The sequence below is a fragment of the Malaclemys terrapin genome, chromosome 4 (assembly GCF_027887155.1).
Source record: "Malaclemys terrapin pileata isolate rMalTer1 chromosome 4, rMalTer1.hap1, whole genome shotgun sequence".
Taxonomy (NCBI): Eukaryota; Metazoa; Chordata; order Testudines; family Emydidae; genus Malaclemys; species Malaclemys terrapin.
Genome location: NC_071508.1, coordinates 82,540,330 through 82,555,234, shown reverse-complemented (window position 1 = coordinate 82,555,234; position 14,905 = coordinate 82,540,330). Strand labels below are relative to the sequence as shown.

The window sequence follows — 14,905 nt, the reverse complement described above, 5'->3', positions numbered from 1 at the left end:
AGCAGGGCGGGTCCTTGGCAAAGGGGAAGGGCAAGGGTGGTCAGTTTTGTTTGGTTAGAAAGTTGGCAACCCTAGGGTCACGTATTGTATGTGTAAGGACATGATGCCAGAAGCTGTTAAGAAAAAAACCAAGCTTCCCATTGCTATTGCGTGCCTGAAAAGTTCTTTATTGGTTGTGCAGCCGTCCATTCCTTATTAGTGCACTAGGAACTTGTGCTTGTTGTGGGGAGCTGATGGAGGGTTTCTGGTAGCTCTTGCTGAGACTCTGCGGCTGCCTCAGCAATCACATTCCTGTGAAATCTTTCCAGGACCTGGACCTGCCTGGGGCGAACAAGGATGTGAGGACGGATCCTGGCAATGGCTTCTATTGCTTCCTGAGGGCTCCACTGGTACAGCTGGAAAGGCAGAAATCCTGAATGAAAATCCATCCTCTCTAAAGATGGGTCAACACAGGTTTCTGGAGGGGCTAGCTACCTTCCAGAGCCTAGTTTGGGTGGTCAAGGAAAGTGGCTCACTTTACCCCTCCTTGTACTGAATATTATCTCCTGCCTACCTCAGTGAGACATCCAGCTCTCACTAGGAGCTCCTGAGAGGACACTCCCTCAAATAGAGGGGTGCAAATGATTACCTGAGGCTCCATGTCTAGGGCCCTACCAAAGGTCCATTTTGGTCTATTTCACAGTCATAGGATTTTAAAAATTGTACATTTCATTATTTCAGCTATTTAAATCTGAAATTTCACAGTGTTGTAATTGTAGGAGTCCTGACCCAAAAAGGAGTTTGGGGGGTGGAGGGGTCAGAAGGTTATTTTAGGGAGGGTTGCACTGCTGCTGGCCAGCTCTGAAGGCAGCACAGAAGTAAGAGTGGCACTACTGTAAACGCCCCCCCCACACACCACACTCCCTTTTGGGTCAGGACCCCCAGTTTGAAAAACACTGTCTCCCCTATGAAATCTGTATAGTATAAGGTAAAAGCACACAAAAGACCAGATTTCACAGTCCATGCATTTGGTAGGGCCTAGCCATGTCTCACCAAATTTGCATGCTTTTGTGGACAGCTTCTCCTGCCCTAATCATAACAGAGCCCCTGGACCGACACAGCAGCTGTACTTTACCTGATATGCTTTCCTAATACAGGTGAAAGACTGACTCTGCTCTTGCTTCCCTCCACTGCTCAAGCAAACACTAATGAATGCAGTACTAAGGGATTCCTGCACAAATGTAGAAATGCCAAAGGGTTCCAGAGTTGCACTGATATTTTTAATCAGTTTATGCTGTTATGAATCTGCCTCAGTTTGTGGGAACTTCAACTTTATTCTGTCTTGAGTTTGTTCTTACCCTTGATGGTGCATTTTATTTTGCATTTAAAGAAACAGTTAAATTGTGCAATTACTAGTTAGACTAAGCTTCCCATCAGCCTGAGCCCTGCAAGGTCCCTTTCTTGCCCCCTCCTCCCCCCAAGCTCCAATTTCTTCATTTGATTAGCTGCTCACTCACAATGAGTCACTCTTCATTGCTCATGGGAGGGGCTAAGGGAAGCAGTGCCAATCAGGATTTATTACAGCAAGGAGTATGGACTAGGCCAGAGGTAGGCAAACTACAGCCTGCAGGACCCTCCTGCCCGGCATGTGAGCTACTGGCCTGAGAGGCGAGGCTAGCCTGTGGGATGCTCCTGGCAATACTCTGGGCGGCAAGGGCTACAAGCTCTTGCCAGGCAGCGCAACTGCAGAGCAGTGGCCTGACCCGGTGCTCTGTACTGCACGGTGGCGTGGCTAGCTCCAGCCAGGTGACAGGGCTGCCCGTCCTGGTGCTCTGGGCGGTGCAGCTGTAGCACTGCCTGGCAGTGTGGTGGGGGGCAGGGGGTTTGGATAGAGGGCAGGGGAGTGGTTAAGGGGTGGGGTGGTCAGAGGGCAGAAAACAGGGGGATTGAATAGGGGCAGTCAGGAAGGAGAGGGGAGGTTGGATAGGGCAGCAGGTGGTGGGACAGGGAGGGGTGGATGTGGCAGAAGTCCTGTCAGGGGGTGAGAAGCAGGTTGGGTCAGATGGGCCACACCTGGCTGTTTGGGGAGGCACAGCCTCCCTTAACTAGCCCTCCATACAGTTTCAGAAACCCGATGTGGCCCTCAGGCCAAAACATTTGCCTGCCCCTGGACTAGGCCCTCTACCTAGTAGCCACAGAATCTGTCAGAATAATCTAGGAAATTAAATGTGACAGCTGCTTCACACATTTAATTGCAGTCCACTTGCACATGAAGTCAAGAAACATCACCCGTTCAGCTTCCATTGCCCATCTCTGTGGAGACAGCTGAGCAGCCAGAGGCATAACTGGACAGGAAAGTGCCAAGCAAGCTAGACTACTTCAGACGGAAACCACATTGTGACATGCACTAGTACTTTACTTCCAGCAAGTAGTGATTTATCAGTGGTGTCAGGGCAGGTGAAATTGAGAACCCTAGGAGACCCATTCCCATACTAGTGTCAATGTGCATAGAGATAAGAAGTGGAATATCAAAGGAAGCCCATGTTCCAGTTCATTGAGCAGTTTTAGGTGATCAGCCTTACCTGCCCCCTCAACACGAGCAGAGGGAGGGTCTGGCAAACAGCTCATCCACAATGAGCCTGGAATCTAGCCACGCTCTCTAACGTTCCCTCTCCTCAAGTGGCTATGCAGCCTAGACTCAGTACAACCATAACATTTGAAATTAGTTCTTAACATGCCTGACACTGAGCAGTCTCCTTGTTACTCCCGGGGGAATTCTGCGCTACTGCGTGCATGCATATTTAATGAGCCCCTGCAGAGTTCTAATTTTTCACGCAGAAAAAAAGTCTGCCAAAATGTTGCTGCAGTTCGCCTTTCGCCCACCAGAGGGTACTGTAGCAATAGAACAAAGTTGCAACTCCCTGCAGCCAAGGAGAGAGCTGCCTTCAAAGCACTTGTCAGGAAAAGTTAGGAGACAGGGCCTGTAGGTCAGAGAGGGGCTCCTAAGGGCTAGTGGGGAGGACAGACCAGTTCAGGGGCTGAATGGGCAGGGCTGGCTTTAGGAAGCGCGGGGCCCCGACAGCAATGACAAAAAAAAGAGAGTAAAAAACACCTTTCATTTCTTCCATGTATTATTTACTTTCCATAACAATATAAATAATAAAATTATATTACATACATTGCATAATGTATCCAGATGCATGCTAACCCTACCTAAAGTTCTTGACACCCCCCCCACCCCGGACCCCTGCCCTATCCACCCCCCTTCCCTGTCCCCTGACTGCCCCCCACCGCCCCATCCAGCTCCTTACTGACTGCCCCCCCATTCAGCTGAATCGGCCTAAAGCTAGCCCTGTGAATGTGAATGGAGACACAGGGCCACTGGTGGGGGGAGGGTGGGAGGTGCAGACACATGGGGACAGGGGAGGGGTGCAGAGCTCCATAGGGACAGAGTGGCAGCACAGACACACATGGGGACAGGGGAGGAGTGCAGAGCTCCATAGGTACAGAGTGGCTGGGTGAGGGCACAGACACACATGGGGACAGGGGCAGATGTGCCTGACTGGGAGAGGCTAGAGGTCAGTCAGGGTCTGCATAGGGGAAGCTTTCTAACAATCCCTCCCTACCCCCACCCTAAAACCTGTTCCATACTTTTCCCACCCAAAACCAACAACCCTCCAAGTTCACACCCAGGCTCCTTCCCAGCAATTTACTTCCCTCTCCTCAGCTCCTCTGTTATCCCTGACTCCCCCAAGCCTTTGCTCTGCTTCTGAGGGGTGTGGGAAATATGGTTCTGTATTGTAGTTTAAATGCATTATTACTCAAAGGTCTGTATTAATATGCCTAGTAAGGAATCTATTTGTCAAAAAACATTTCCTGAATCTTTTTTGTTGTCTGTATTGTTACAGACATACTTGCTGACAGGTATTTTGAAATAAACTACCAAAATAATTGAAACTGGTGTGATTATATTGTGTTATTTTGACAAAATATGCAGAATTCGGAAGAATTTTAAAATAGTGTGCAGAAATTTTATTTTTTTGTTAAATAATTTTTAATTTTTTGGTGCATAATTCCACCAGGAGTACCCTGTTGCCCATGCAGCAGCAGCTTCCCCTATCATCCACTCAGCTGAATTTACTGAATGGAAGCAACTTGTTGAGGAGATGGCCCCTTATCTCAGCAATAGTTTGCCTATCCAGGGAGCCTGGGGTATAAATGTGCCCCCTTTAAGTACAGAAGCCTTCTAACCTGAATTAAATATGCTGCCACCATGGTGGCACTGCGGGAGCGTCCTGCCTTGCAGTGCACATAGACACTGTTCCCACACTCCCGATGCTTCAGTACAAATTCAACACCTCTCTGCAGGTTTTCCAATGTGGGAACTCCAGTCAGGTCCACTGTGCTGAGACGCAGCTGCTCTACTCCCATTGCCTCCCACTCCTGTAATGAACACAGAAGGACTGAATCAGTCACCAAGCTTGGGGTGGAAGAGAGGGTAGGCCCCATCAAGACAGCAGGGAGGTATAGCAGCAGTGCAAGGGAGTAAAGGTTAGTGGGGGGAAATCAAGACAGGAACAAATCAGACATGACGGAAGAGAGAGAAAAATCTTTGTCATGGTTATCAGAGGGTAAAGAAGGGAGTGTAAACTAGACACTAGGAATACAACTTTTGTGAGGGAGTTTTCCAGGTGAAAGAGAAAAGACTAAGTGACCCTTAGAATGTGTGAGTGAATGAGTTTGTTGTGTGGTCTGTTGTGGGGGCTGTGTGCTGAGTCAAGCATCCTGCTAGGCTGAGAGCTTACTCAGGAGGCTCTAGCCTGCTACCCTTTGATCCCTAACCCCTTTAAGATCCCTTGACAAGGGAATGGGCTAACTCAGGGAGATCAGGGGTTTAAAAAGCCAGCTCCTAAGCAACCAGAGGAACGGCAAACAGGGGAGTTTAGCGAGGAAGTGGGCAGATTTACCTAACAAACATTTTAAACTGAAGCCAATTACTCCCTTCTTTGTCCATCCCCCGATCCCCCCAAAAGCCTGCAAGAGTAAAAATAACGAAGGCAGAAGTCTATCAGCAGAGTGAGGCTATCCAGTTTATTGCATTGAGTGCTGCATGTACAGTTACCTGCCTTGTGGGGAGGTGCAATGAGTGTGCATGCAGTGCAAATAGCTCATGGTCCTCAGAGAGACAGCACAGGCTCTTAAAGCCAGAGTGGCTGAACTGAAGGAGATAAGGAAGACAGGTACATAAATGAGACTTTCCACCACACAATAGAATGGTTCCATCCCCACTCTGACAACCTCTATGTTATTAAGGAGGATGAAAGTCTTGGAAGGATAACATCAAGCTGGAGCACAGGGAAACAATCCCATAGTTAGGACCCTCCTTCCAGTTCCATGGACAGGGCCAGGAAGAACTGTGAGGTCTCAATGCATGGATAAGATGATGGTACAGGGAGGAGGATTTTAAGTTTATTAGGAACTGGGGTACCTATTGGGAAAGGAGGAGCCTACACAGGAAGGATGGGCTCCACCTAAACCAAAATGGAACCAGACTGCTGGCATATACAGTTAAAAAAGGTTGTAGAGGGTTTTTTAAACTAAGGGCTGGGGGGAAAGCTGACAGGTGCAGAGGAGCACATGGTTCAAGCAGAACCATCACTTAGGGATGAAATTATTAAAGAGGATAACTCTATATCCTAGCAAGGAGGATAGGAAAGAAGTTGGTACAGTACAGGTAGGAGCTATTGAGGAACAGCCAGATGTAAAAGAGGCCCATTTAAATGTAACACATGAAGACAAGCAACTGAATATTGACAAAATGTACAAGTGCTTACATACAGATGCTAGAAGTCTAAATACTAAGCTAGGTGAACTAGAGTGCCCAGTATTGAATGAGAATATTGATATAATAAGCATTATGGAAACTTGGTGACACCTGTCAGGGATGGTCTAGATAATACTTAATCCTGCCTTGAGTGCAGGGGACTGGACCAGAAGACCCCTCAAGATCCCTTCCATTCCCATGATTCTAATCAATGGGATGTGGTAATACTGTGGTACAAAATATATAGGAATCACAGAGTAGGTCATGATGGTGGGAGAGTGGGACTAATATGTGAAATAGTCAAAATAAAAATCTTAAATAAATTAAACTATACCACAGAATCTGTATGGATAGAAATGTCATGCTTGAATAATAGGTGTAGCAGTAGGAAGATACGATTGACCACCTGATCAGGATGGTGATGGTGATTGTGAAATGCTCAGCCAGAAAATGCAATAATGGGGATTTCAACTAGCCTCATATTGACTGGGTATATGTCACCTCAGGAAGGGATGCAGAGATAAAATTTCTAGACACACTAAATGACTGCATCTTGGATTTAGTCCTAAGCAAAGCACAGGATCTGGGCCAAGAAGTGAATATAGCTGAACAGCTCAGTAATAGCAACCAGAATATGTTTAAGTTTAATATCCTCGTAGGAGAAAAAATGCCAAAGAAACCCACCACAGCAGTATTTAACTTCAAAAAGGGAAACTACACAAAAATGAGGAAGCTAGTTGAATGGAAATTAAAAAGAACAGTCACAAGAATGAAATGCCTGCAGACTGCATGGAGACATTTTAAAAATACCATAATAGAGGCTCAAACTAAATGCATCTCCCCCTCCCCCAACAACAACCACCATCCCCCAAACCAAGCAGGTAAGAGGACAAAAAAAAGTGCCATGATGGCTAAACAGCACAGTAAAATAAGCAGTTAGAGGCAAAAAGGCATCCTTTAAAAATTGAAAGTCAGATCCTACAGGGGAAAATAGAAAGGAGCATAAACTCTGCCAAGTCAAGTGTAAAAACGTAATAAGGCAGGCCAAGCAAGAATTAGAAAAGCAACTAGCTAAGGACACAAAAACTAACAGCATTTTTTTTTAAAAGTCTATCAGAAACAGGAAGCCTGCCAAATAGTCAGTGGAGCCTCTGGACGATTGAGATGTTGAAGGAGCACTAAGTGAAAACAAGGTTGTTGCAGAGAAGATACATGAATTCTTTGCATCAGTCTTCATTGCAGAGGATATGGTGAGATCCTCAGATTTGTCACCTAAAAAGAATGGCTCAGGTGTGAGGAAATGTCCCAGATTGAGGAGTCAATAGACAATTTGGAACAAATTGATAAATTAAACAGTAATGAGTCACCGGGACCAGATAGTATTCACCCAAGAGTTCTGAAGGAATTCAAATATGAAATTGCAGAATTACTAACTATGGTATATAACCTATTGCTTAAATCATCCTCTGTTCCAGATGACTGGAGGGTAGTTAATATAATGCCTATTTTTAAAAAGGGCTCTAAAGGCAATCCTGGCAATTACAGACCGATAAGCATAACTTCAGTACACTTACGAATTGGTTGAAACTATAATCAAGAACAAAATTATCTGACACCTGGTACGTCGGGGAAAGAGAAATCATGCCTCACCAATGTATTAGAATTCTTGAGGGAGTCTTCAAGCACGTGGACAAAGGTGATCCAGTTGATATTGTGTACTTTAGACTTTCAGAAAGCCTTTGACAAAATCCCTCACCAACGGCTCTTGAGCAAAGTAAGGAATCATGGGCTAAGACGGTAGGTCCTTTCATGGATCAGTAACCGTTTAAGATAGGCATCAAAGAATAGGAACAAATTATGAGTTTTCACAGTGGACAGAGGTAAGTAGCAGGTTCCCTTAAGAATTTGTACCAGGACTTGTGCTGTTCAAGATATGCATAAATGAGCTGGAAGAGAGGGTGAACAGTGAGGTAGCAAAATCTGAAGACGATGCAAAATTACTCAAGCTAGTTAAGTCCAAAGATGACCGTGAAGAGCTACAAAAGGGTTTAATTAAACTGGGTGACTGGATGATAAAATGGCAAATGAAATTCAATGATAAATGCCAAACAATGCACATTGGAAAAAATAATCCCAACTATACACACAAAATGATGCGGTCTAAATTAGCTGTTACCACTCAAGAAAGATCTTGGAGTCATTGTGGATAGTTCTCTGAAAACATCTGCTCAATATTCAGCACCAGTTAAAAAAAGCTAACAATGTTAAACTACATTAGGAAAAGGATAGAAAATAAGATTGAAAATATCACAATGCCCCTCTATAAATGCATTGTAAGCCCACATCTTGAGTACTTCATGCAGTTCTGGTCACCTCATCTCAAAAAAAGATAAATTAGAATTGGAAACTGTGCAGAGAAGGGCATCATAAATGATTAGGAGTATAGAACAGCTTCCATATGAGGAGAGATTAAACAGACTAGAACTGTTCAGTTTAGAAAAGAGATGACAGAGGGAGGATATGATAGAGGTCTATAAAATCCTGAACACTATGAAGAAAGCAAATAGGAAAGTGTTATTTAGCACTTCAAATAACACAAGAACTAGTGGTCACCAGATGAAATGAATAGGCAGCAGGTTTACAACAAACAAAGAAGTACTTCGCAAAATACACAGTCAGCCTGTGAAACTCGTTGTTATGGGATATTATGAAGGCCAAGAGTATAACTGAGTGCAAAAAAGATTTAAATAAGTTCATAAAGGATAGGTCCATCAATAGCTACCAGGCTCCAGGAGTCCCTCAGCCTCCAACTGCCAGAAGATGGGACTGGATGAGAGTATCACTCGAAATTGCCCTGTTCTGTCCATTCCCTCTGAAGCATCTCGCACTGGCCACAGTCAGAGACAGGATACTAGGCTAAATGGACCATTGGTCTTATCTAGAACATAAGAATGGACGTACTGGGTAAGAGGAGAGGTTAATACATTAAGTGGTACAGAGAAAGCCAATTGGGCTCTCCATCTGGGAACAAGAGGTGCCCTCTGAAGTTAGGGCAACAATACTACAATCCGTGAAGAAATTTTAATGAAATGTAGAATACTCCTCAACTTCTGTCTCCTCCAATGTTGCTGCTCTCTTCCTCCTCACTACCATTTTTTTTTATTATGTTGTTAAACTGAATGTTGACTGTCAGTTTCTGGGTGAAGAAATCAAGTCTTAATTCACTCTAAAAGGGTAGAGCTATGGTGCTATGTATTCTGGAATTTATTGCAGCAAGAGATCACAGTAGGAAACAGCTTTGTACATTCCACTTAAGTATTAAATACATTGTCTCCAGAGACACTACAAAGGATGTTACAGGACTTTCAACTCCCTCATTATTTAAGGTGGGAACTAGTCCCAACCAGACAGGGCAGAAAAAGATTTCCCTTGTGGTACAGTATGGCAAAAATACATGCTGAGGGGTAGTGTTATTCCTTCCTCAGAGGCATCTGACACTGGCTGCTTTCCGACAAGAAAGCAGATCAGACAGCCCTTAACTCATACATTTCTATTTCTACAGCAGGAACTACCCTGCTTATTCCATATTCGCCAATCATGCATGATGTTACTCCAGGGCTTCTAACTTCAACTGTTAGTCGCTTTCAGCATCTGATGTTATGAAACTAATGTTGCTTGCTATTGTCAGAAATACTTGGTTGTAACCGTGCTTCAGCGGTTCTCTGGAGCTTCAGTAATGCGGCAGGTTTGGATACCTCTAGGGATTGGCAAAGGCATAAACAGCCTTTCACAGATAGTTTCAAATCTGGCCCAGGTCACTAGTGAACAAAGTCCATCAAAGTCCACTCACCAGAGAAGTACAGAACTCAATAGTTAGAATTGTCCATAATGGTTTGAAATTTGATCTTCATCTCACCAGCTAATATGAAAGATCGAACTGTCTTCTCTAATAGGCTGCAAGGACTGTGTGTTGTACAGCTCCAAGCACATTGACTGCACACCCATAATAAATGATGGCCAGATGAGTACAGTTTCTGTTGGACAGATGTCACCGCTACAGTAGCTGCTAACTGGCCGGCTTCTACACATTCTCACAAGAGACACAAAAGTAAACAGGCCATGAGACCAAACACCTCTCTAACCTCTATCCGCCTCCTCAGTGGATTTATACTAGACGTGGCTCTTTCCAGCACTAAATGAATTTATTATTCTTGTGTTAAATGAAGGGCTGGGCTGAATACTCCCTTTCCACAAACCAAACTTCCCCCCGCAAACATTTTAGTATACAGCATTTAGCTCTGTTCAAGCAGAAATCGTGTTAAAGCGCTCAAACTTTGCACGCCGAGTAGAGGTTTGGAAGCATTAGGGGGATGAGAACAGGGAGCGTCTCCCTTCAGGGGAGTAACGGCTCTTCCTGGGCTCAAAGTCTGGAGCCTGTCAATGGTCCAGGCCACTCTGCCCGCGGAGAGAGAAGAATTACCCACCCCGCTGGCAGGGCGGAGAAGTGCAGGGGCTCGTGACAGCCACACCGCAGCCTTGCCGGGGACTGGGACGGGGACGCTCCCCACCCAACCGCTCACACCGCCCTGCGACCCCGAGGAGCGGAGGCCCCGCACGTGCGGGGCAGGCCCAGTCTCCGGCTCACCTGGGCGGAGCAGCAGAGGAAGCGGGTCTCATACTCCTCGTTCAGGGTGAGCACCCCGCGCACGTTCTCCTCTTCCACCAGCTGCGGGGGAAGACAGAGTCAGAGCCGGCTGGGTGCGGGCAGGCGGGTGAGAGCCCGCGCCGCCCCCCGCCCGGACCGCCGCCCCCCGCCCTGTGCTCCGTTACCCTGCGGCTCCGTGCCCGCAGCGGCAGCGCCCCCAGCAGCACGGCCCGGTCGATGCGGTGAAACCAGGGCCGCTGGGAGCCGGGCAGCCGCTCCCGCACCAGGGTGTAGAGCAGCGACGGGTAGAAGAAGAGCCGGGCGGCCCCGGAGCCCAGCGCGACCGCCACCCCCATCCTCGCAGCCGCAGGGGGCGGCTGGTTTGCTCGGCGGTGAGGGGTGAAAGGAGGCGGGCGAGTTCACTAGGCGGGTGGGCGGCGAGGGCGCGCGGACGGGCTCACTGGGAGTGGGAGCTGGGGGGCGGACGGGCTCACCGCGCGGGCGAAGGGGAGTCGGTGGGAGCCGGACGGACTCACTACGCGGGAGGGGCCTTGGAGCTTGCGCCTTCCCCTGTCTCACTGCCCCCGGGCCCTCCATGGTCTCTCCCGGAAGCGCCGCCATCTTGCGAAGCCGGCCTGAGGCGGAGGGAGCGGAGAGGGGCGCGGGCGGATCCCCGGGGCAGGTGAGGGCGGCGGCCGCCAGGAGGTGCCCGGGCCGGGCAGGGACAGTGCGGAGCCAACGGTAAGTGAGACCCGCCCATCCCGGTTAACGGGACCGGCCTCCCCCTCCCTTGAGTTCCTGGCTAGGGGCCATCACGGGCCCGGGCCTCTCTGGTCCCCTCCCCATAGGGAGCCACCTGCTCGGCTGGTCCCCGGCCTGGTGCTTCCCCCGCTCTGTCTCTGCCCGTGGGGCGGGTGGGGACTCGCTCGCTCCCCTGAAAGGGCTCTTGGCGAGAGTCGGTCCCCGGGGAGTTCGGAGCCGTCCCCCGCTTGCCTGCTGTTCCGGAGTCTCAGTGCCAGGAGATGTGCCCTGTGGCGACCCAGGAGCCGCTGGGCCTGGGTGAGCGGCTGATATTGTCTCGGAGGCTCCCAGGTCCCCCGATAATCCGCATTTGTGGAGCGGGCTAGGGCCGAGCTCCCTAGAAGCGCCAATGGGGTGTGCGAGCCGGCTGTGCCGCGCCGTGTGCCCTGCCCGGGGCTAACTGCGCTGATTGGGGCAGGGGCCGTAGCCGCTCCAGAACCGCTTAATGGCGCCGTCCATGGGGAAGGGGGCACTTTGCATGAATTGCGATGTTTCTGGCTACGAGGCGAGACAATTCCCTGTAGCGTTCGTGCTCTGACTACATCTCATGAAAACATTCCCTTGAAAATGCTGAAAGGAAACAGAATCGCTGTCCTGATATAGTTTTGGGGCTCACGCCCTTTAACTTCTCTGCGGTCTCCAGCTGGTGTCCAACAGATACTCGGCTCCAATCCATTTTTCATATATCTTTGCTGGCTCACTCAACTCTGTTAGTTTCTTGGGTTGCTGAAGTGTTACAGTGGTGGGAAGCTCGGTGAGATGTTCAGATAGGCTTTCATTTAGGTGGGTAAATGGGAAGGGAGTAAGAGAATGAGAAAGGGGAAGTAAAGTACATAACTGAGACCTCTTTGCGGTAAATATGTGAGAAAGGCAATACAAGGGGAAAGACAGAGAACAGTGCAGGGAAAGAAAGATATAAAGACTTGGTGGAAGAGGAAATAGATAATAGGAAAGAAAATATAGGATGATGATGAGAAGAGAAAACAAGGTGTAACAAAAGCCTTGGTGAAAGAGTAAGCTATTTAGGAAAAAAAAAGTTTATTGAATTGGAAGTTGAAAGACAATGCTACAATAAAATATGTTAACTTTCATTTCTCTAAATTTAGGGAATGGTAGTGCTGGTGTTTTTCACATGTAAAATTGTAGGCTTGGTCCTCATGCTGGTAAGTGTAAGGGAAACTTTTCAAATGCTCTCCTTGTGCTGTACTGTCCCACTGCGATCAAGATGTGTTTGAGGTGGAACTCCCTTGATGTAGAAAAGAGAAAGCAGAAAGTTATGTATGAGGGGCCTCTGACTCTAATGTGTTTCTACTTTGGTCTGCTGGATTTGTACTTGATAACCTGATCATGTTGTAGAGCTCATCTTTTTTTCTTGGGCTTGAGAGTTTTACTAGATTAGAACCAGTGACTACAGTAATTGCCAAATTTATTACAGGTGCCTTTAAGTAACACTTTTTTATAGCTCAGTTTAACAAATGGAGTTTATTACACTGTGTGAACATCCTAAATCCTCAGGTGTGCTTGTTCTCAGTGATGCTGGAGGCAGCTGTGGAGAGAGAGAGATTTTTAGTGCAAGAACATCAAATATTTACATGAGAACGTAAGAGGGGGGCCACACTGGGTCAGACAAGTGGTCTCGCTAGCCCAGTATCCTGTCTTCCGGCAGTGGCCAGTGCCAGATGAGTCAGGGGAATGAACAGAATAGGGCAATTATCAAGAGATCCATCCCCTGATGTCTAGGCTTGCTTCTGTCAGTCAGAAGTTAGGGACACCCGGGGCACGGGGTTGTGTCCCTGAACAGTCTTGGCTAATAGCCATTGATGGACCTATCCTCCATGAATTTATCTAATTCTTTCCCGAACCAATTATATTTTTGGCTTTCACATCATCTTCTGACAATGGGTTCAACAGGTTGACTGTGCGCTGTGTGAAGTACTTCCTTAGGTTAGTTTTAAACTTGCTATCTATTAATTTCGTCAGGTGACCCCACCTTTGTGTTAGGGATAAAGGGATAAATAACAATTCCCTATTCATTTTCTCCATAGCATCCATGATTTTACAAATCTCTACCATATCCCCCCTCAGCTGTCTGTTTTCTAAGCTGAACAATCCCAGTCTTTTCAATCTCTCCTCATATGGAAACTGTTATGTCTCGCTAATCATTTTTGTTGCCCTTGTCTGCAGTTTCCAGTTCCAATACATCTTTTTTGAGATGGGTGACCAGAACAGCACACAGTATTCAAGATGTGGGGGATACCATGGACTTATATAGTGGCATAATGATATATTCTGTCTTCTTATCTATCCCTTTCCTAACTATTTCTAACATTTTAGGAATCTGTTAAGAACTTTCTGTTGTCCTTTCCAGAGCTGTTTCAGGACCTAAATCTTGAGCAGCCAGTAGTGGTGCTATTTCAGCACTGGCTGTGTTGGATGTTATGGGAGCCCTGTACCCCAGTGTGTCAGATATTTGAAGCTGCTACTCACCTGGCTGCCTGTGGTAGGCAAGCTCCTGTTGTGTGGGGTTTAGGATTATATCCCACATCTGAATCTGCCCAGGTGCAGGTCTGCCAACACAGAACCCCATTGAAGTCAAAGGGGATCTACCCACTTAGGCGCATGGGTTGTGCCTAGATGGATCCAGTTGCAGGATCTAGCCACTAGACTCTAGATAGTTAAGTATTTACTAGATAAGGGGCTTCAAGACATAGTGCAAAAAACACTTGAGCTCAGTCTACAGGAGTACTTAAAACTGTTGCTAGTACCAGTGCTGAAAAATGGTATGACATTTTATAATGTAGCTGCATTCTTCCACAATGATCTCTGTTATAGATGCCATTTTATTTCTTGGCACCAAGATTCTAATATTGTATTGGAGAGTAGGACTGGAGCCCCGATCCTGCAAACACTTAGGTTATATCTACGTTACAGAGCTTATGCTGACCTAGCCCCCTCATGTAGACGTGGCCTACATCAATAGAAGTTTTTCTGTACGACCTCTCTGGACAGCATTAGCTACCGTGACAGAAGCCCTCTTTTACAGTGTGTGTTTGTGTCTGGGGGGTCTGGAGAGGGGAAGAGTGGGAATGAGTTTGTCAGCATGTCTATGATGGTCAGGGATCCGGAGGGGGTTTTCACACCCTGATTGACATAGTTATGTTGATATCACTTTTACATGTAGACCAAGCATTAATTATATACTTAAATTTATACATCTGAGTAATCCCATTAAACCAGCTGGAATTATTTACATGCATAAGTGTCTGGAGGATCATGGCGTTACTTGTATTTGAATTCCTGAGAAAGCAGGAACTGTAACTATTGTTGGAAGAAACATCTGACTATTTTTGTTAAATTTAATACTAGTAAATCACTTTCAAGTTATCCAATTTAAAATAATAAAAGCTGTTGAAAGCTCAGATATGTTTTAAAATTGATTACTTTTAAAGTGCTTTGTCTGCAGCGATGTAAAAGTGTAGAACTTGCCTTTCAGTAACTTACAGGCCATTTCTTTCCTACGTATTCATTGTAAGCTATAGATTGTCACTATGGTCGCTTCTTAGTTAATTATTAATTTTTTAAATTACCTTTAAGACACGCTTGTTTACCAACTTTCTTCTTTCTAATAGATGTAATGATTGGAATATCTCTTATAT

General features: G+C 46.6%; 2 protein-coding genes across 8 annotated transcripts in view; one reads left to right on the top strand and one right to left on the bottom strand.

Annotated features, from left to right (window-relative positions):
- Positions 1-146: 146 nt before the first annotated feature.
- On the bottom strand, positions 147-10,936 carry PTPMT1 (protein tyrosine phosphatase mitochondrial 1). Of its 3 annotated transcripts, XM_054025753.1 has the most exons (5): positions 10,634-10,935; positions 10,449-10,529; positions 5,102-5,197; positions 4,231-4,422; positions 147-395 (listed from the first exon to the last, which is right to left on the bottom strand). In XM_054025753.1, exons 1-5 carry the CDS (start codon positions 10,802-10,804, stop codon positions 204-206), a joined length of 732 nt encoding a protein of 243 aa, XP_053881728.1. In that variant the 5' UTR covers positions 10,805-10,935; the 3' UTR covers positions 147-203. The 3 variants fall into 3 exon arrangements, with proteins under 3 accessions (XP_053881728.1, XP_053881730.1, XP_053881729.1); XM_054025755.1 differs by lacking the exon at positions 4,231-4,422 and having other exon boundaries at positions 10,634-10,936; XM_054025754.1 differs by lacking the exon at positions 5,102-5,197 and having other exon boundaries at positions 10,634-10,933.
- A 32-nt stretch (positions 10,937-10,968) lies between these two features.
- The window catches only part of CELF1 (CUGBP Elav-like family member 1), a 93,988-nt gene continuing 90,051 nt past the window's right edge, over positions 10,969-14,905 (top strand). For 4 of the 5 annotated variants that reach the window (XM_054025745.1, XM_054025744.1, XM_054025742.1 and 1 more), the window contains exon 1: positions 10,969-11,189. In XM_054025745.1, coding sequence (XP_053881720.1) covers positions 11,044-11,189 — 146 coding nt within the window. In that variant the 5' untranslated portion in view covers positions 10,969-11,043. The remainder of the gene's footprint in view (positions 11,190-14,905) is intronic. The other variant, XM_054025746.1, reaches the window with a different exon arrangement.